Source organism: Neoarthrinium moseri (assembly GCF_022829205.1).
Source record: "Neoarthrinium moseri strain CBS 164.80 chromosome Unknown scaffold27_Wmoseri_CBS_16480, whole genome shotgun sequence".
Lineage (NCBI taxonomy): Eukaryota > Fungi > Ascomycota > Sordariomycetes > Amphisphaeriales > Apiosporaceae > Neoarthrinium > Neoarthrinium moseri.
This window is the reverse complement of record NW_026055141.1, coordinates 242,312-263,600: the sequence shown is the minus strand read 5'-3', so window position 1 is coordinate 263,600 and position 21,289 is coordinate 242,312. Positions and strand designations below refer to the sequence as shown.

Sequence of the window (21,289 nt, the reverse complement as noted above, 5' to 3'; positions counted from 1 at the left end):
GTGCGCACAAAGCCGGCGGGGTTTTGTGTCATCTCGGAGAGGTGTTTCTGTTTGGGAAACGGGTCTATTACATGGGGAGATATCCGGGTCAGAGAATCTCCAACACAAAGCAAAGGGTACGGGTTTTTACTGGGTTTCGGCGACTGTGCTTTACTGCGCTCATGGAAAGAGAGGAGTTGGTTCGCCATTGGTCAATTGCAGTTGGGAACATCAGGCTGATGTCCTGGTCGTTCCACCACGATTTTCTTGTTTTGTACGATGTTTGGCGGTTATTCACCAAAAAATAAGCCTGCCTTTTCATTTCACTGTTGGATATCTTTGATATTGTGCGTGCTTACAATGGGTCAAGCGTTGCATCTCGGGGAGCTCGGAGCGGGTACATGATGACTGCGCCTTCGGGGCTGCAGGGAGGTATGAAGGACGGATATACGATCTGGATGGTGTTCTACAGCCATGTGTTTCGATGTTTTGGCTGGCGTACAGTTGTTCGAGACCCCTCTTGTAACTCCTCGTATATTTCAATTGCGTTCAATGCGAACTGGCAGAGAGCCCTCTCACTTCAACTGCTAAATCCACTTGCTCGTGCTCCGTGCCTACATGTTGTTCCATGTGGAATAGAAACTAAAGACGACCTTGGCCTGCTTACATGGCACCCCCACAATCTGGCACCCGTCCTGAATGCATGCAAGACATCCTCGTGGCTCGCTACGCGGTACAACCCTCTCAGCAGCCACGCATCTCCCCCCGTGCTACGCCCCCAAGACCACACCTTGTCACGCGGTTGGCCACAGACGCGGGACGTGGAGGCTACACGCGAGCTGTCTTTCAACGTCTCTGGCTCCAGACTGCGGGAGCTCGCATGCTCATCGACCCTGCATCGGGAGCCCTGCAGGCTTGGCCGTGTAACACGATTGGCCACCTCCAGGTCCGTTGCCCATACTTGGAGGCATTGCGGGGCACTCCTTCGAGAGGCAGGGAGAAGTCTTGGTACAGTGGAAAATAAGCATCATGATAAATGGTAGGGACGATAGTATGTTGAGTGGGGGTTTCTATAACTCTGGCGTTGGATTGGGCTGGGATATATACATGTGAGTGGGTTCGTTGGTATGTGAAAATCTGGCGCGCGTACAAAGGAATTCATGATGTTTACTGGCTTTCCCATCAAACTCGTAAGATAATCAATCTAGGGCCAATCCAGAGATTCTTTGCTGTCGTTCTGTAGCTTTAGTCTCGGGATTGGTGAATGTAGTCCACATGCTCCCAAAGAGATCGACAGTCTATTATAGTCGGCATTGTCCAGAAATCTGAACATGCAACCCACTATCTATGGGCATCTCCATGTGAAGAATATATTACTGGTCATTAAATGTTTGGTAGAGGGGAATCTGATTGTTCATCAATGGGTAACCAGCTGTTGGTTAAAGGTGCATTGTCTGCGGAAAATAAGCATGGAGGATCTGAACATCGGAAGGCCAGTTCACGGCGAATAGTCAACCCTGGGGTTTTTGCTCAGCGCACATGTAATCTTTGGAATTTTTTCCATGAAGAACATTTGGCACCAGTTCACATCTTTGAAGACATTTCCCCACTTGTGTCACGCGCGAACACAAAAAGCGGCGAGTTGGGGGACGTGATATTGTCGATTATAAATTCTAATACAATGATGGCTTTTCACTCCATAGCAGTTACACATATGCAGCAAGCACTGCTTATGCAAGAGCTGTGAGCATTAAAACCTCTCGTGCCTGAAACAACAGCTCGCCATTCATAGCGACTCATTTTCGAATATCTCGGTATCCGCTGTCTGCTCTAGCCCCTCATGAAAGGATGGAGCATCATGCCAGCCGATGTATTCTCATTTGAAGTCCTTTTGTCCATTAAAGGACTGATACAGGCAGCTAGCGGCATGAGACACGACACAGGGATGAAGTGTAGCATACCACCGTTATATTCCAATCGAGGATTATGAACTGCTGCGCAGTGACTTTTGGGCTGCATGAGTTGACTTGTCTTAAGTAGAGATCTATACGAGAATGTGTCTGCCTACCACACTACTGATTGTATATAGCCATGATCAAAATTGTAAGCAGACTTATTACCCAAGATCACACGTGCGGAACTTCAAGATCCAAAGGAGTGCCTATGCTTAAGATCGATGGCCACAGCGATGGGTGAACGTGAGCAATATCAAGCAGTGTTGTTCCTACTTTTTAGTAAATGGCACCCTTAAAGGTCTTTTACACTCATGAAGCTGTGAATCCCAAGCATGCAGCTCATGCATTTCTTTCGCGGCACACCACTCATCTTTGCTTATGTTCTTGCCCAGTTTGCAGAGATTTTTGTGTGACGGCATACGCACCACGTAATACAAGAGAACAGCAATGTTCCGACTTCTGAGTGAACTATATCGCTAAATCTTAAGAGTCAATCATCGACGCGTGATGTCAAAATCATTAACGCTTTGGCCACTGGTAATGTAAGATACCGTGATACGTTAATCATATAATCAATTGCCTCCAGAGGCACTGTGACGGAGCTTAAATAGTGAATGCTATGATTTCGTTCATCCAGAGGGCGAAATTATCTACGGAGGCCATCCCAGCTTCCTTGACTCTACAGTTCGCTCTAGTGCCCTATTAATGACCGTCACCTAGTGTCTTGTGAAAATGGACCATGGTGGAATAGTGTGGGTGTAGAGAGTAACGGCTGAGCGAGGTTGTACGCGCTTGTTACTGACTGGACTTCTGTTCTGCCTCCGATGTAAAATACTTGTGTGCTCTTCAGGGAAGGCACATCAATGTGATCAGAGTTTTGTGGGGATTGTGGCCCTGGCCATTGATTTGTGCATAGTCGTCGCGCGTAACGAATACTCGTCGCGTGTAACGTATACTCGCCGATTGGTTTTGTATAGTCGTCGCGGGCAACCACAACCGATGATCGTCATCGAGACTTATAGTCGACGATGCGATCAACCCAAATTCTTCACCTTAATTTTTGCCTAACACATGGCCCTCGCTCAAGTGAACCAAACACACTCCTAGTGCACACCACTTTCAGTTCTTCAGCCAGACCCGCGCAGCATACCTTTTCCTTTCCCAACCTTGTCCTCCTGTGCACTCCGACTCCGTCACACCCAACGCATTTCACGGCCTGCCCTTTACACACCCATCACAGCCAGTCAGATGACGGGCCGAGGCGATAACAACCGGTCAAGGCGTGGCCGACCTGGCCGACCTGGCCGGGGTTTGACGCGGCCCTATGCTGGCCAGTCACGCCATCAAGCTTTGCCGGGACATTTCGGCGACGTTGGCGATGACAGTTTCGGCGAACGGCGCTCTACAGGGCCACCTTCGTTACAGGCTGGTTCCAGCGCTGAACATGGGCTGGGAGTTGTCGATAACTACACTTCGAGCTCCTGGGGCCCTTCCAGGTCATCCTTGCAGCCCGGTGCTGGTGCCGGCGCCGGCGCCGGCGCCGAATATTGGCCGAGAAATGTGGACCAGTTTGCCCCGAGCTCCCGGCCTGTAGCTCCGGGACTGGGTCAACGAGGAGAGAATACCAGTCACGGCGCGGGCTTTTCACCGGGCGTGTCGTCTCGAGGACTGACGCCTGAGCCTTACACACCACCGATTGTTCCACCCGATCCAGAATCGCCTATCGATTGTCTCGATTGTCGATTCAATCGCCGTCACCCAGCCTCCCGGGCACACCGTGTCGATTGTCGATTGCGTCGTCCAGCCCTTTACCCACACAGAGTGTGTGGCCGAGGCCCAAGTCATAGAACCCAAACACACCACTTGTCAAATACATCGTTTGACAACTCACCAGGCTTCACACAATCTTCATCACTCGGAGGCACAAATTCCTTCACACCCCTCCACTTCATAAACTACACAGCTGCAGATTTTGAAGACATGGCTCCTCGCAAGAAAGCTGACGACGGTGAGTCGGACTACAAGCCGGCAAGGTCGGCTCCGCGCAAGAGGGCCACTCCGTCCAAGGCCAGCATGGCCTCAAAGGTGCAAACGCCCGCCGCGCCCAACGCGCCCGAGGCCTCGGCATCCGACGCTGCTGATGGCAACAGCGCTGCCAAGAAGAAGACCACTGCCAAACGCAACACCAAAGTTGCCACTAAAGCACAGAAGCTAGCAGCATCGAGCCAGCCCTCAGGTGATGTCGAGCCCCAAGATACCCCCACGAAGGCTACCAAGACTGCCCGAGCCAAGAAGAATGCCCCCGCTGCCACGAGCGCTTCATCTCAACAGCCTACACCTGAGTCGCAAGGTGGCCAGTCCAACCCGGCAAGCACTTCATCTAACCCTTTTTTCCAATTCGGCCAAGTTGCGAACGACGATTCACAGACAGCTACACCCTTAACATTCGACCAGCCCTCGACTGTTGCGAAGGCACAGACGGGACGAGGCCGAGGTCGGGGTGCCGCTCGCGCTCGTCGAGCAACTGGGGGGCTACGGATGCCTAGAATCTTACATGCTCGAGCTGCTACATCCCGGCTCCAGAGAGTCACAGGTGTTGCGTCAGAGGACGACGAAGAGGACTCTGATGACGACGACGACGACGACGACGACGACGATTCCAGCGTAGCCGCCCCTGATGTCACCTCACACAGAGCTGGTTCTCAAGTTCATACCCCCGCTGACCCTATGCCTCGCACCCAGAAACGTACCCGTACTCCTGCTCAAATCATTGGAGGCGGTAGCGCTATGCAGCCGCCTCCTACTCCCCAGCCCAGCGGCCGTACCCAGACATCTCGAGGCCAAGCCACCTTCGGTCCAGCAATCAACCAAGCCGGTAGCGGACAGCAGCAAGCGAACTTCTCCGCCGCCAACAATGAAAACTCCGGCAGCACTCGAGCCGATGGCATGCCGGATGACTGGCCACGGAACGTCTGGTCAGGACTCGGAAGGGTCATCGAGGAGGGCAACTGGGACGAATCTGACCGCCTCTACATGAACGGAATCCAGGCAGGAATAGGATATGGCATCACGGCCTACAAGGAGTGTCTCGTAATGGAGTTTATCAACACCGGTCGACTTTGGGGAAACAATGTCATTTTCACTGATGGCACCCAGGACAGGAACCTCCGCGCCGAGATCATCAGAGGCACCACGGCGTTTGAGATATTCGGAGCGTTGCGAGGTGGTGAGGATTTCCTCAACATCCGCGCGCAGATCCAAGGCCATGCCGAGGAGCTTGCCGCCATCCACAGCCAGGATACACAGCCGCAGCCTGGCGTTGCTGGTCGTTGGGACTTCATCCCCGCCTCGCAGCAACCCACGGGATTCTTCCCTGCTGCTGGTCAACCTTCCACTCAATTCACAGGCAACGCAGCCCAGCCCACCTACCCCGGCTCTCATGCTTTCAACTTCCAGTCGGATCCCAGAACACTATCCACCAGCCAAGACTTGTCACAGGTTCCTGGTCTGAGCGCTGCCTTGAGCCAGCCTGCCAGACAGCAGTATCTCCCTCCGAGTGGCGGGGTTACCAACATGGAAGGATTCTTTCAGACACCCAACACTGATGCTAACGTCTTGCAAGCCCCGACCGCGTTTACGACATCCTTCGGTCCCGCCGTCGACAACAACGACGATGCCGCCACTGCCGAACAGGGTGCCGCCGTCGACAACAACGGTGATGCGGCGGTTGAGAACGGCCCGATGCTCGCCGAGACGGAGAACGGCCGCGCCGTGATCCAGATGCCCAACAACGACCACGAACAGTTGTAGGAGCCCACACCCTGCCGCTGATCTAGAAAGACTCGACAAGAGTAGTGATCATTGCATCTGATCTCATGATTCAGTGAGAAGCGCCAGAACGAAGACATACTGGCATCTAGGCACAAGGCTCCCCTCGATTTTTCTCTCTCTCCTTTGTATCCGTTGATTTCCCTCTTTGCGTCTTGACTTGCACATATGCTTGCACAGAAAAAGCCATCTCAAAAAAACTAACAAATCGAACAAAACCCACAAAAACATAAGAGACAAGGAGTTTTCGGCATTGTCGTTTTTTTTCCCCTTTTTCTTCTTCTCTGCTTGTTTCCCAGCTTCTCCTTTCAGTGCTGGCTGACGAGACCATGAGCCAAGACCTTCACGAACGAGTGAACGACGCTGACGGCTGACGACGCTCAACAACGCTTGACGAGGCTCCACGACCCTTTTCACAACACGCCTTTTTCGATTTTCGCGGCTCACCAAGGTAGATATGGTTTGAATTGATCGCCATTTGGAGGGTTTTGGCGGTGGCCATCTTGACCTTCGACGACAGGATACCCGCGATGGCTTCTGGCCTAGGTCTTTCTTGCGATCTCTGGATGCTGCAACTTGCAGGCAGGATCCTGCTTTCGATACCGGCTCGGCCTGACATTTGTTCTTGCACAGCATTGCTGTCGGCGAGGGCACTCGATATTCTTCCTCCTCTGTGGCAAAAAGCGCCACCATAATAATCAGAAGCTCTGCTATGGAGCATTCGCCGATGCTCTTACGGCATACTCACCCTTTTGCAGATATACCCTCTTGCTCCCAACGATTGCGCTGCGGCCACACAAGACCTTGCAACGATACACAGAAGAAAAAAACTCTAAAAAGAGGAACTCGATTTGACGGTGAGCAGACCTAAACCCTGGTCAAGGAACTCACAAACGGACATCGATGCTACGGCTTGCCGGGGGAACTGTCAGGGGAGGGTTGTTCTACCACGTCAGGAATGCTTTAGGAATGCTTTGAGGTAAAAGGGGATGGAGTCGAATCACCACAGGTAGATAGACAAAATCCCTAGCCTAGAAAACTCATGATTTGCAACACGAACCGCCGCTTCTGTAGTTTCGTTCCTAAGCCCGCTGAAAATTGATGGTGCGTAGAGAGTGCTGCCAAATTACTAAGTGATACGAGTGAAAATAAGATACTGCAAGAGAAGGAATAGAACGCCATCCTATGCTGGGTATAAGTTCTGACCGATACTGAAGAGCCAAATTCACCAAAGGAGCAGCCCGCCCGCCCTTTCAATGCACCCGACCCGCCCTGAACAACCGAACCGCTATTCCTAAGATTTGTTTCGTGACGATATCTAAACCACCGATCCCAGTTGTCACGTCCCGATTCGAGTCGTACCCCCCATACAAGTCGTAGAATCCAAAAAGAAGCCGTTATACAGTCGCATACATACCCCTAGGTGGTCTAGGGTATACTATCCAGAAATCACGCCGCGGCGCCGGTATTGCTGGCATTGCTGGCGCTGCGCTCATGGCCTAGCCCGAGAACTCGCTGGAGACTTTTCCGGATGCCCTTGCCGCCAGAGCCGCCATCGTCATGGCTCGTTGCCGCGGCTTGGGCATCCCCAGCAGCGCTTTCGCGCCGACCCAGGAACCCAAAGCTCATCCGCCGCCCCGTACTGGGGGTACGGGCGTGACTGGCGTTGCTCTCCCGCTTCTTCTTGCGGACAGCGACGACAGGTGTCGGCATGTCTGCCGGTCGAGGGGGCCATTCGCCATCGCGCTTCCAACCGGCAACGCAGGACCGTAGGACGTCAGATAGGTTGATGGGACAGGAAGGGGTCATCGAATGCACAACGATCCTATCGTAGATGGAAGGGTAAGTGGCCGGGGTAATAGAGGCGCGCATTGGATTCGCTGGCGGCAGCAGAGGTGGCGCGAGCGGCAGCAAGGTCTCCACTGGGTAGAGTGCAGAGTCGGGCTTGGTCGGCACATCCTTGGACTCTCCGTCTGACGATGCGACGACAGTGGTATCGCCTGACACGTGAGTGGCAGTCGGCGAGAGCGGGACGCTGGGGGAGATTGGCGGCGACGTTGGGGACGCAAAGCGGAAGAAGGACATGCGCCGTGACGGTGACGGAGAGACTGGGCTCGGCGGAGGCTTTGGTTTTAAGCGAGCTGTCTTTGCGGCTGTCCACGCATCCCGCCGAGCATTGAAACATGCCAGCCCCGGATTCCACGTCTCCTCCTCACGTACTGCCCGTCTCCTCTTGGCTCGTTTGGACAAGGCAGTCGCTAGTACCGACTGTCCTACCGTCTCAGGTGTGTCGAAGCGGTAAGCCGAAAGAGGGACTGGAACCTCATCGTCGGACAGCTCTGACACCCACTCCAGCCGAGGCTTGAAATGTGCCGGGTCTTCTGAGACTGTGCTATAGACCGAGGCAGCATCATCATCGTCGTCGTCGTCGGCATCGTTTTCACTGACTTCCTCCTCCTCACCCTCCTCCAGATCGTCATGCTTGGGCGACTGGGTTTCCTGTGATGGGGCCAACGTCTCTACGTTGGTACCTTCCTGGGAAGGCGAATTGGTGGCCTCTTGCGTGGTGCTTTGAGCAGTACCATTGCTCTGTGACGGTGTTGCCAATGGCCATTTGAACTCCCAGTCGTTGCGTATCTTGTTGGCCAGATACTTCCTGACGGCCTCCTTCTGCTTTGCCTTGTCCTTGCTCACCAGATCGGCATCAAAGTCAGCCGCCACGGGGATGGGCTGGGACTGAGGCCGCAGCCTGGACAGCGGCGACTTGGTGGACTTGTAGAAATCCGAGAACAACATCTTGGGTGCTGAAGAGGAAGACGACGCCCCTCCGGTCACGGTCACGGTCACACCGCCAGCAGGACTAGACAGGAGGGCGGCGCGTGAGGTCGCGGCAGCAGCAGGAGGCGAACTTATAGCTTGGCCGCCTACCCCGGTTAAGGCAGAGTGCGGGGCAGCACCGATGACATGAGTGGTGCTGCTCGAGGTAGCTTGAGTGGTGGTGGTGGTGCATGTGTCGGGTGTGGGAAGCCCTGGAAGCATGGCTGGGGGAGCCGGTCAGTAGTTAAACGGGACAAGGGTTCGCGGGAAGGCGCTTGCGCATTGACTTGGGACTGATCGAAATCACCGACGCGGACTGGGGGCAAGCCAGCCAGGCTGCTCAAAGTGAAATGGACAAGGGCCAACTAGTTAGTCTGGTATGGCACCCTTGGCCGGCCAAACCAATCCAATGGCATGATATGATCTTCCTCACTCGAGTTGCCGTAACTACTATGGCGCAGGTAGCTACTGTGGTATGCCGTCTGGGCTTGATGAATCGAGCCGGGGTCGGCTGGGGATAGATGCTAGAGAACATGCCGAGGGGCAGGGCCTCATCCTACTGTAGGAGATAGCTTCACTCACAGCTCTGCGCATCTGCAATGGCGGCACCGCCTGCTGCAGGAGCACATGGTTCGACGGCAGTTCCATCTTTTTGACTCTGGGGATGGATCGGCAGATCACCCACTAGGGCTGAAGCTTGATGGGATGACTCGACCGCCATCGCACTCAGGAGTAGGTAATCAGCCCACGGGACAAGGTCTTTTTTCTTCTCAAACGGGTGCCGCCTTTTTGTTCCCCCGCTATCCTCAGCGCCGTGAGCCGGGTTGCTTTGGATCGGTAGCTATCACGCGCCGTGCGCCACTCTGGTTGCTAGAGCCGATAACGTCAGGCGAGGTGGGCTGGGAAACCAAGGACAATGGCTTTGACGCAAAAGCAGGTTGAAAAAAAGGGGACGTTGAAAGCGGAGGCGCTTCGGCTCGTCCTGGCAGCGGTCGGGTTTGTCGTGTGACACAAAATCTGCAGACTTCAACTTTCGGCGGTCTGGATTCGATGGGCTTATTCAGGCGCCCTTGGTACCAGGAGGGCGCCGTTCTCCAGTCTCCAGTCGTCTGCAGAGCGGCGGCCCGCAGTTTTGCCTCACAAAATCACCGGGGCGCAGGCTGCGTTTTCCCAAGACTTCCAAGGATACAAGGTAAATGTAGCGTGGATAGCAGCTAGTTAGTACAGCAGGGCCCCGATTTGATCTGATTTGATCTGGGGAGCGCTGCCCACCTCACGCCTAACTTTGGAATGTGAAGGTGCTTTGCCCATTCGACATAGGGCAAGCTGGATAGGGCTTGGACTGAGCCCCAGGCTGTACAACACTTGCACAGTAACCTAGTAACTCTTGCAGGAGACCCGACTTGCCAGCCCCCTCTGAATTTTACGCCCAAGCCATGTGGGACTGCCGCCCTCAGCAGCAGTCGATAGCTGTCCCGCTACGGTATAACATCACGAATAGATCCTGGGGATCAAGTGGGCACCTGAGACTACTCGAGCTTTCCGACGTTGATGTGACAGTCGCCATGGGCCCACCACACCGTAGCCAACGGGCAGCGGCGCGCCGCAGAGCGGTGACCCAATGAGGCTTCGAGTCCTGAAGATCTCATTTCAGCTCACGCCGCGCGCCCTCAATCTTGCAGAACCCAGAGCCCCATTTTCCCTCGGTTTTGCGTGAGCCCAGACCATGCTCTCAGAGGCGCCGATTCTCCACACGCCGGGTATACCTGTCGGCTTATGCCGGGTTCCTCAGTGCACGACTGTGCCTGGTAGTCAATGCATGTGCCTGTCGGTGCGTCCACCTTCCAGCCTGTGCCCTATGCAAGTCCTTAGTCAGCTGTGTGCAGCGTGATGACCAGTCATATGATTATGGTGTGAGAGAATGCTGCAGTCTGGCCGCTTACCATAGCACCACATCCGGACAGCTGATGCGGGGTGAGAATTCTCCCCGAAATTGAAGAGTATACCATAGCAGCCCGGATTTCTGGTTGGTTTCATTCACACTAGTGCTGCAAATCATTCAGAAGAACTGGCTCCTTCGGCCTCACATTTCGCATCGTCTATCTAAGTCCAGCTTGGGTACCAAAAAACATAAGCCATGGCAAGAAGTGCATCGCGACCATCTGAAACCACAAAAAAGGCTTACTCACCCATTGCGAACTCCTGCACCTGCTCGTCGATGCTTCATAAGAGAGTGCCTGCCACCGTAAAGCGTATCTTGCAAGAAACCTTCGGTGACTCTTTACGCAAGACGCTAGGGTCGCCGCTTCTGCAAGTTCAGGTCCTCAAAGACCCTGTCCCAGCTATCCACGTTGATGTGCTTATACGCACGTTTCTCATCCTTCAAATCTTGGTACCAATGCACCGTCGTCATGTATTTGTAGTCAAGGGTGGTGCAGTTGGGGTCCTTCTCACGCGCTCTCACCACAGCTTCGTAGAGATCGTTGATGCAGGCAGACCCATAGTCCACTTCACCACGAGCAGGGTGGAAAATCAGTCTTTCAGGCTCGTTCATATCCGAGTCTGTTCTGTAGAGCCTGTCTCTGGGGGCCGCAGGACCTTCCCCCAGAAGTTTCCAACCCCGTTTGATCAGAGGTTGCTCCCAAGGGGGTACATATTTTGCTCTGTCGTGCACAATGGCCTCCAAAGTTCTGCATGTGACATCAACGGGACATGAAGGGTCAGCGTCGACATCTGTCCAGCTGCTGACAAAGACGCGTTTCAAGGCGTAGTTTTCAAATCGAGCTGGTGCAGCCTCACGAACATAATCCACGAGTCGACGTTGCATGGGCAGCAGATGCTCAGGGCTGGGACTGGCAGGCCATCGATTTCTTCCGGCAAAGTCCCAGATGAGTAACTCCATGTCTGCGTAGCTGGTCTTATTAAGATGCGGGTTCACAGGCCGAAAGACAGCGATCCAGGGGTGACGAGCTGCCGGAATTGTCTGATCAGTCTCGGTCCAGTCCGTCTCGACAGTGTAGAACAGCCCGACCAGGCTGTTCAGCGATGGGGTGAATTTGGGAGCGCTATGGAACCAGGTCTTAAAGGTCCCAAAATCGGCTCGGAAATCTCCAAGGTGATCGGCCATTTCCCTGTTCAGGAAGCAAACAGCCAAGAAATACATCCAGAACGAAGAATGCCCCTTCAGATCATTGAAAGAATTGAACCAAGGGGCAAAATCCGCTGCGCTGTCCCCACGGAACATATGACTCCGGAAGGAATGTTGTCCGCGCTCGTTGTCCAGAGCGACTTGTCTAGAATGCACATCTGGGTCATTGACTGTTCCGTCAACGTAATTCGGCACACGAACCATCTTGCGAGCCTTTTCGATACCCTGTAGACTCGACCCGACAACGTAGAACTTCCGGTAACAATCAAGGCGTGACAGGGACCACGCAGCAAACCAGTTGACAAGACTCTGCTCGTCGTCCGGCGCAATTAGATCGTCTACCAACACGACCTTGCCGATATCCTCAGGCGGGTCCTCGTGGGACTTGAAGCCATGTCGGGTAGGATCCATGATATTCTTCATAAGCTCCCAAGCTCGTAGCCTGTCTTGGAATTCGTCCTGTGACAATCCCTCCAGCTCAGCGACCTGGTCCGATACAGTGTGTCCAAGTTTGTCTGTTAGAAGGTCCCTTCTGCGTGCCTTTTCCAGTGCAATTTCAAGCAGATAATCCGTGGAAGTTGAACAAACCACCAAAACACATGGTGCAACCGCCGATCTGAGTTGTATAAACTCCAGGAGTTCGCAAAGCTTGGCAGGCTGGGATATCATGAAGCTTGGCGTCAGAAGAAACGCGCGTCCATGAGGAAACAAACGGGTCAGCTTCAGCTGAGGTGGCATATCTGGCATGGAATGATCATTGTCGGTTATCAGTGTCGACTCATGATCGGGCGAGGACAGACTCCAGAAAATGTGGCCGCCGTGCTTGAGCGTATCCCACAACCTAGGAATCTTTCTTATACTTCTCTCGACGGATTCATGGAGTATGACGACGCCATCCAAGGTAGCCTCCTGGTAGCGGTTCCATCCGCCTTGTTCCACGCTCCGAAAGATTTGGCAATCAGGCTGACAAGCTCTGAGCCAGATCACCAAGATCTGGAACAAGAAGGTTTCAGGCCCGTGATACATCAGGAAGAAGACATGCTTCTTTCCATTGGAAAGTAGAGTGTCATAGTCCAGCTCTGCCATCTGCTTCATTACCGTCCGACGCAATGAGGCCGAATCAGCACCCCTTGCGACTACCGCATTCGACAAAGCAGGATAGTGTGCAATATCAAGTGGTTTGTTTGGTCTAAATATCAGATGGTCCAGGGTGCCCGCCATGCCCGCCGGGTCGACTAGATTGGACCACGCAGGAGACCGTGTAGGGAAAACAAGGATAGAATGAGTTGACCTTGGCAGGTACAACGCCGCTGATGTCCGCAAAAGATTTACGGCTACCGCGTCCAGAGCGGCTTGTCCACCTTCTGTTGGAGAGCTCAGACTTCCACTCGCGAGCTTGAATTGGGGTTCATATATTGTGTCTCCCGAGAAAAAGTCTGCCGCGGAACAGAGCATACAAAACTGTATATGCTCTTCCGAAAGGAATTGGACTAACCAATCGCTGTGACCCCGGGGGATCCCGTTGAATTCAACGTCAACTTCTTGAGACCCTTCTGGACCGAAAGATGTGAACCTGGCTACGGTTTGCGATGCCGTCCTCTGGTAAGACGATAGAGAACCCCGCTTACTAGCAACATTGCTTTGTAAACCAGGACTAGCAGGCCCATTCGACGCAGTGGATTCATGGACGGTGCCTTCCGTAAAGCGCACCGACTTGCCACCTCGAGACTTCTTCGGGCCCGTTAGCGGTGCTATCGCCGACGGCACCTCCATCGCATGAGGGCTATTGACACCGGCTTCTGACTGCATGTCCGGTTCGGCAAGTGCGTCAGGAATTGATTGGTTCTTCCGCGGCGCATCGCCCGTGATTATATAGTGTGATGGTATCGCTGCTGGATTTGCTGGAGCCGCGTCGTTTAGCTCCCTTGCTTTCTTAGCCAACAGATTCACCCGGCGCATATTGGACATCAGTTTCGGAGCCTTGGTCTGGTCCATCATGGCCTCTTTGAGGCCAGTACGACGCCTCCGAATATGTAGCGCCGATGCTGGGCCGGTAGCAACAGTCCTCTGTATCAGGGGTTGTGGGTTTGCCGTGCGGGTGGCCTTGAGTTTCTTCCCTCTGAATTTGTTGGCCAGACTCGAAGAAGAGGAAGTAGAGACAGACTTGGCTTGGCCGTTGCTCGGCATGCCAGTACTCCTGTTCAAACCGCTGGGGTTGCTAGCTGAGCTCTTCCGTTCGGATACAGGAGGCCTCTCCGAACATTTGTCAGATGTTTTCACTCCTGTCTTCGCAGGGTTGCCATGTGCTTCTGGCCGTGTAGAAGGGGCAGAAGAGCCCTGTTGCAACACGGTTTTCGTTGGCGGGACGCCCGTGAACATGGTTTGCTTGATTTTTCTTTCTGTGGGCATCGGCATGGCCCCGCCTTGCTCGATCTCATCGACCTCCATCGCCTCATCACTTGAATCGTGGGTTTCTTCAGACTCACCATCATCATCTGGATATAGATAATGATCCGGGGTTGCTGGGAATGGATCAGTCGTTTGTAGGCCAAGTTGCAGCCGTTTACGATTGCGGCGGTTGTGCCTCGACGCTTTGCCTGCGGCCCAGTGCTGCCTGACGTCTTCCCACTCCTGAACGTCAAACGGGGTGCGCCCGCCTTCTTCCTTCTGCTCAAGCCATTGTTGGAGAAGCTCATCCGAGAGATTTGTAACAGGCTCCCAGGAGGCCCGAAATAGAGGGTAGCCCTCCCATTGGATAAGGTATTGAGCTAGTATAACTCGCATTAGCAATTATTCTCGAAGGAAACCGCCAGAGGACATTTGCAAGTCTGGTTTTCCGGGACGAGCACCAGTATCTGATAATGCCAAAGCCCGGCGCCGCTTGAACGCAAGGCCAGGCGATTGGCACGGGGAATAGAATGAGGGAAACTTACTATGATCTGGCTCTTCTGGGTTCTGTCGTTCAGCCAAGATGTCATCCACCACAAACTCTTCATCCTTGGGGTGGTAAGACCGAACTGTAGACGTCAGGGAAATAGCATCGTCATCAGGTTCCACGTCACAGCTGTCATCGACGAACAATGAAGACGGGCTTCTGGTACGCCGTGCCTGTTCCATCCTCTCGCTCAGCAGATTTGCAGTAAGAAATATGAACAGTGTATCAATTTTGATCGCCTGTCACTGCTCGTAGAATGGATCTAGATCCAACACAAGGCACTTGTGCCCCCGAGCAACGGACGCGTGCGGTCGGACGGGGTTGGTTGAACGGTTGACAAATGCACAATCGGAAGGCGCTCGCCTGCGCTGACGTCGAGGATCGTAGGTACAAGTGTGCAGTTGCCGCCATGCGCCCAGCGAGGGCATATCATGCACAAGCTGGAACAAACACGGGGAGACCTCGAGGACTGCAGACGTGCTTAAGCACTAGATCTGAGTGATTCCCGACCGGCCGAACCCCCCACCCTCTAGAATATTTGCTGCTGTGAAAAAGAAAGACGTCTATGCTTCAAGCTGGGCCCCCCTACACCCTGCCATCTGATCAGCAAAACCTTTTAGGGTTGATGAGTGAAGTCAGGCATGCTGATTGTCTTTGTTCTTCTGGGACTTTGAATTCGCATTGCAGGGTGGTGATGCGTGGCGGTTACACAGCAGGTTATCGTCGCATCGACGCGACTATAATTCATGTAGCGCAGTGCTCCCAAGACAAAGTGGGACCTGAAGTTGGGGAGTCACGTACGGATACTACCCGGAACTAGTACTTGATGCATGCCTTAGGGACGGACGGACGACGGCGAAGGCTGGTGTAGCACAAGCCGGGGGCCGTATTCGGGGCTATAGCCGTACTATGTACACACGGGACACTCACCTCAACGTCGTTGTTTGGCAGCCAAGGAGCACTCCTATACTCTAATATGCATGCCCAGGTCAATCGTCCGCGTCGTGATCAGGTGGAATTAAGACCCTCCTGCATCACGCCCTTCAAATATCGCTGGAGTTTTCCGATGAATTATGCACACAACGGGTGGCGCAGGTCTAAACGAGGAAGAGCTGCAACACGTGATATGTCGAGTGGAAAGAGAGGTGCCTGAAATCCCTGACTTATTAGTTGCGTACGAAGCTGCCAGCTGAGAGCCGTCCGGCAGTGTCGCGGTGTTGGGTCAAAGGCACAGGTGGTGTCGTCGTGGGTTCCAGGTTGTGGGTCGTGGGCCGTGGGCCGGACAATAAAAAGTCGCCATTGAAAGGGGGTTCAATGCTCTGGGGCTCTGGGGGCAAGGGGGAAGGGGGGGCGGCGCTCACAGACAAAAGGACCCCACTATTTGGCCGTGCTATGCGTTCGTCACTGGCAGCAGTGGCCGAGCCCTGAACGCACCCTGAACCCAAGCAAGCCAAGTCCCTGAAGGCAACCCCACGGTCCCCTGGTAGCACTGCCCAAAGCAGACCAGGCCTGCCCAGCCAGCCGGCCAGTTGCACCCAGCAGACCCAGCAGGCCCAGCAGACCCAGCAGGCCCAGCAGACCCAGCAGACCAGGACCTTGCATCCATACCTAGGAGGAGGCAGGCAATCTAAAGTTGCTGTGCGGTACCCGTGTCTTGTCCTGACCGACATCTGATCTCGACCACGACAGCGTTTCCGTCACCGTCGAAACACACATCGCCGGCAAGCAGCAACACCCGCCCACGCCCGTGACAAAGGCACAGACACGCCGCTTTCTCGCTGCTCACTCCCCAAGCCGTCGTTGACTCGCAAGCCTCCCCAGAGCCATCCTCCCGCACGACCTCTCTGCCTAGTGGCTTGTTGGCTGCCTTGAATCCAACTCTACTCGCCGTCTCCATCCGTTCGGCTGCGCTGCTCTTTATCGACCTCCTCGATAACAGTTGGGGGACCCAAGCCGCGACCCGCATTCCCCGTCGACATTTGACACTCTCCTGAACCATCCCACATCCCGCCTGCTCATCAACCACCCTCGCCTCCCATATCTTTGACCGCACAACGCACAAGTTGCCCAACATGGCTAACGACGAGTACGATGTAAGCTTTTGGCGACCTCCCTCTGCCCCTCCTCCCTCTGCGCTGGCCGCTACCCCCCGCCGTTACTTCGTGCCCGCCGTGCCATCATCGATCGCTAACCCATGCATGACTTGGACAGTTTCTCTTCAAAGGTGCCGCTCCCTGCCCATGCCCCCCCTTACTACGCTGCCGCGCGCGCGCCCGCCTCCCTGTGGTGACGCCCGGCCGTCGCAGTGCCACGTACTGACCTGGTTGATGCACAGTGGTCCTGATTGGAGACTCTGGCGTCGGAAAGTCCAACCTGCTCAGTCGATTCACCCGCAACGAGTTCAACCTAGACTCCAAGTCGACGATCGGCGTCGAGTTCGCTACGCGATCGATCCAGGTCGACTCCAAGACCATCAAGGCACAGATCTGGGACACGGCCGGCCAGGAGAGATATCGCGCCATCACCTCGGCCTACTACCGTGGCGCCGTCGGAGCCCTCCTCGTCTACGACATCAGCAAGCACCAGACCTACGAGAACGTCACACGATGGCTGAAGGAGCTCCGGGACCATGCTGATGCCAACATTGTCATCATGCTGGTAGGAAACAAGAGCGATTTGCGACACCTGCGCGCCGTGCCCACAGACGAGGCCAAGGCATTTGCCAGTACGCACCCGTCCCCGTCCCCGTCCCCGTCCCCGTCTCTGTTCTCCTATCCTGCCTGCCAGGCACCCATCTACGCAGTCTGCCTTTGTGCTGACCACCCCGTGTCTATAGGCGAAAACCACCTGTCCTTTATCGAGACTTCGGCCCTCGACGCCAGCAACGTCGAACTTGCCTTCCAAAACATCCTCACTGGTACGTTCGCCCAGACTCGGCTGGCCCCCACTGGGCGCGCATCTTGCTGACCTACCCACCCCAGAAATCTACCGAATTGTATCCAGCAAGGCGTTGGACAGCGACGGTGCCCAGGCCACGATCGGCTCCGGCACCCGCATCGAGCTCGAGAAGTCGGTGGACGGCTCTGCTGCACCAAAGGGCGGCAACTGCTGTTAAAAAGGCTGTGCGGTACTGTATGGGGGCTATATCTCATAATGTTCCTCTGAGAATGGTCACAGGGCTGGAATGATGACTTACGGCGTCGTGCAATGTGGACTTTTTGTGTGGCAGGTTGCAGCATTCGGAGGCTTTAGGAATCCAGAGACTTGCTTGTCGCCTATCATACCTTGATAATGATCCAGATGAATTACTTCATTCGTTCTTGCCATTAATAGAGAGACTCCACGAGAGGCTCGGGCGTAATGTCTACCAATTATCTTAGTTACATCCGGCCACGGATTCTTGCTGTCTGATTATCGCCTGTAGTGATTTCCAGGAGGGTTTCACCACGTTGCAGCACGCCGAAGTTCAAAGCCGTCACAGAAGTATACGTACACCTGCAGTCATTAAGCGGATCACTTGACTATATGCCCCAAATCCGACTCCTGAGGTATCTCTATTTCTACCTATTTGCAATGCATGCCATGAAAAACTTGGCCTTCTTTTCTCCCCGCAGAGCAGCCGGAAGGAACAACAAAGTAAACACCCAAACGCCTGGAAAAAAAACAGCATGTGAAGCGTAACTCCCGGGGGTTTGGGCGCCTATGCAAACAGCTCTCTCGCGTCGAGCGCGTCGGCCGCCGCCTTCTTGCCGCCGCTCGTGCGCAGGCCCAGGTCGCCGTGGCGGGCCAGCCTCTCGACCTGCTGCTCGGCGCGGGCGTTGTGCCGGCTGGCCGACTTCCGCCGCAGGTCGGCGCGCACCTGGTTGGGGCTGACGAACTCCTTGTTCTCGTACAGGATGGGCCCGCCGAAGCTGCCCTCCTGGATGATGATGGGCGTCAGGACGAAGCGCGGCCCGATCTCGATCAGGCTGATGTCCGTCTCCTTGCCGCCGCGGCCCTTGCTGGCTGCCGCCGCCGCCGCCGCCTCCTCGTCCGCGGCCCCCTTGCCCGCCTCGACCTCGTTGATCTGGTAGTTGCGCACCCAGATCTTCCCGTCCGCAAAGGTGAAGCCCATGACGTGGTCGACGAAGGGTTTCGACTTCCTGGCGCCCTGCGGCACGCCGAATGTGTGGAGGAAAAGTTCCTTGATGACGCGGAGGTGGGGCTGCTGCTCGAATGCGCTGTCGAAGGAGAGGACCGGCCGGCTGCCCTTGAGGCAGTTGCCGGTGAAGTTGAGCTCGTCCATGGTGTGTACTGTATCAAGACTCGTCAGCCCGATGCCCGCGAACAGGGACTTCGCTCCCGAGGATACCTACAGTTCTGGAGGTGCATCTTCACCGTCGGTCCGTTGGGAACCTTGCTCAGCCAGATATAGAGATCCTGTCCCTTGCGTGCCTCAAAAAACATGACGTTGTTGCAGTTGTAGAGCTCAGCTGTGGCACAAAATCGAGGGTTAGCTGGGGCCGGGAGGGAAGGAGGCGGCTCGCTGTCACTCACCCAACTCGTTGAGCTGGTATAGCTTGCTTTTCGAGTCGAACTTGGCATCCTTGCGGCCATGGGGGAGCATCGCCGCCAAGTCGTTGAGCAGATGTCGGTGTCTGAACGTGAGTGAGCAATGCATGATCGCGCAGCCGCGTACTGTCGAGGATGTGTGAACCTACCGGAACGTCACGCCTCGAGACGAGAGAATGAGGACTCTCTGCTTGTTCTTGCGCACGCCATTGGCCGGGGCCTCGGCCTTCTGGCTGCTGCTGCTCTTGGAGAGCGACTTGTATACCGCGGCCATCGTTGTGTCTGTTGTCTTGTTGCTTGCGGTGGATGTTTGCCTGCAAGTTCGAGGTGACGGGGGAGACTTGGTGCTGCCCGCAACTTTTTTTGCGACTGGGAGGGTCCGATAAGAAGAATTGAAGCGGGCTGTCTGCTTATCGGGCGCTGTCTGGTAACTTTAGCCCAGCCCGCAACTAAGCTAACTACTGCAAGTTATCCAGGTACCTAACCTTGCGCGGCACCGGGACTAAGAAATCGATACAACTGACTGAGTAAATGGTGATTTCAGAGACAGCCGGCGTATCGCATCAAAAGTCTTCAGATTCCCATGTCATGGTTTTCTATTGTAACGACAATTGTCAGGTGTGGAACGCCTCCGGACGCAATACATCTTCATGCTCTGATCATCGCTTGTCTCCACGGCGTCTGCAACTAGCCAAGGTCCAGAAACAATTCCTATTTGTCAACCAATTCAAGCACTCCCATGGTCACAGAGATAGACTTATCTAAGAGTTTAGATGTCAAAGTACTAACTAGAGTAGTCTGCAGTCTGGATGTCCATTTTTACCACGATGCCCCAAGTACCTCTCCCTCAGCATCTACCTCTATAGTTTGCTCCCATAGGTGATAGGACCTACAGACTTTCGTCTCGCTTCAATAGTTCACACGTCCGCCGCCTGCACCTGCTTTCGGTTGAACTTGTACATTCACGGAACTGTCCTGTTCTTCAAGTTTTGCATTGGGTCTATTGCATGGCAAAACCTTCCGTGCCGCTTTTCTTGAGTGATGTAGCCTATTCGTACGTGCTCAACACCTCTGCTTCTGCCTTGGCTGCCTCGGCGAAGATTCTCATTCGGCGCTCTGGAGACCTAAATCGCAAGGCAACTCCAAAGGGCCGACACTCAGCAATAAACCCCTGGCTGTATCCCGTGGATGGTTCAATATCGATCGGAATTGGGCTGCCATCCGCATCCACCTGTGGTGTCACAGTATACGCCCAGAGCATCTTTGCCACAAAGAGAAAAAGTATCCGTTCAGCCAGATGTACTCCTGGGCACGAGCGTCTGCCTGCTCCGTAAGCGAAGTGGTCCCTTTCCTGATAATTTTCTTCAGATTTTCCATCTCGTGGCACTGGAAGGGGATGGTCTTGGAATCGAGAAGGCATGAACTCCCCGGGATGAGGATAAAGAGTCGCATTGTGATGGATCGCCCATATGTTAAGGATGATGGTTGATCCTTTAGGGATAAACACACCATCGATTGTGTCATCTAGACATAAATTTAGAAAAACAATACTTCTGGCAGCGGTAAACCGATCATACTCGCCTTTTGTTGAAGCATGTGGGAAGCCAGCGGGGGCGGGCGGTCGCCACCTGAGGACTTCTTTTATGATAGCCGTGACACAAGGCAACTGATCGAGGTCAGTCCAACAAGGCAGTCTCTTGCTGCCTACCACCGAGTCAATCTGTCTTTGGGCATTTTCCTGGATATCGGGGTGCGTTGCCATGGATTGAAAGAACGTTAGTAGGACCGTAGAAATCGTGTCGGTACCCCCCTCAATCAAATTGCCGCACATGACATCGAGCTCATTCCTAGTAAACTTCAGCTGATCTTGCTGATCGAGCACACCGTCAAGGAATGTTGTGCTCGACATCTCAAGACGTGGTCGGCGTCGGCGTCGTTCCATGACTCTTTCGACGAGTGGATGGTATAGGTCCATCATAGTCTTCCGCAGTTGACCTGCTCGAGTCTTCCAATGACCCCAAAGAAACTCAGGCAGATACTTAAACGCCGGTATCAGGTCAACCGGCGGGGTTGCTC

The 21,289-nt window shown here is 54.4% G+C and overlaps 5 protein-coding genes across 5 annotated transcripts; 2 read left to right on the top strand and 3 right to left on the bottom strand.

Annotated features, from left to right (window-relative positions):
- Positions 1-3,182: 3,182 nt before the first annotated feature.
- On the top strand, positions 3,183-5,744 carry JN550_007238 (uncharacterized protein; the record flags this gene model as incomplete). Its single annotated transcript, XM_049319066.1, has 2 exons — positions 3,183-3,672; positions 3,829-5,744. The coding sequence occupies 2 exons, from the start codon at positions 3,183-3,185 to the stop codon at positions 5,742-5,744; spliced, it is 2,406 nt and encodes an 801-aa protein (XP_049170812.1).
- Positions 5,745-7,211: 1,467 nt separating this feature from the next.
- On the bottom strand, positions 7,212-8,801 carry JN550_007237 (uncharacterized protein; the record flags this gene model as incomplete). Its single annotated transcript, XM_049319065.1, has 1 exon — positions 7,212-8,801. One exon carries the CDS (start codon positions 8,799-8,801, stop codon positions 7,212-7,214), a length of 1,590 nt encoding a protein of 529 aa, XP_049170811.1.
- A 2,071-nt stretch (positions 8,802-10,872) lies between these two features.
- Positions 10,873-14,844, bottom strand: JN550_007236 (uncharacterized protein; the record flags this gene model as incomplete). The annotated part of the gene is made up of 2 exons (XM_049319064.1): positions 10,873-14,495; positions 14,661-14,844. The coding sequence occupies 2 exons, from the start codon at positions 14,842-14,844 to the stop codon at positions 10,873-10,875; spliced, it is 3,807 nt and encodes a 1,268-aa protein (XP_049170810.1).
- Positions 14,845-16,734: 1,890 nt separating this feature from the next.
- On the top strand, positions 16,735-17,777 carry JN550_007235 (uncharacterized protein; the record flags this gene model as incomplete). Its single annotated transcript, XM_049319063.1, has 4 exons — positions 16,735-16,816; positions 16,998-17,387; positions 17,499-17,579; positions 17,644-17,777. 4 exons carry the CDS (start codon positions 16,735-16,737, stop codon positions 17,775-17,777), a joined length of 687 nt encoding a protein of 228 aa, XP_049170809.1.
- Positions 17,778-18,362: 585 nt separating this feature from the next.
- JN550_007234 (uncharacterized protein) lies at positions 18,363-19,487 on the bottom strand (the record flags this gene model as incomplete). Its single annotated transcript, XM_049319062.1, has 4 exons — positions 18,363-18,955; positions 19,018-19,134; positions 19,199-19,299; positions 19,363-19,487. 4 exons carry the CDS (start codon positions 19,485-19,487, stop codon positions 18,363-18,365), a joined length of 936 nt encoding a protein of 311 aa, XP_049170808.1.
- Positions 19,488-21,289: the final 1,802 nt, after the last annotated feature.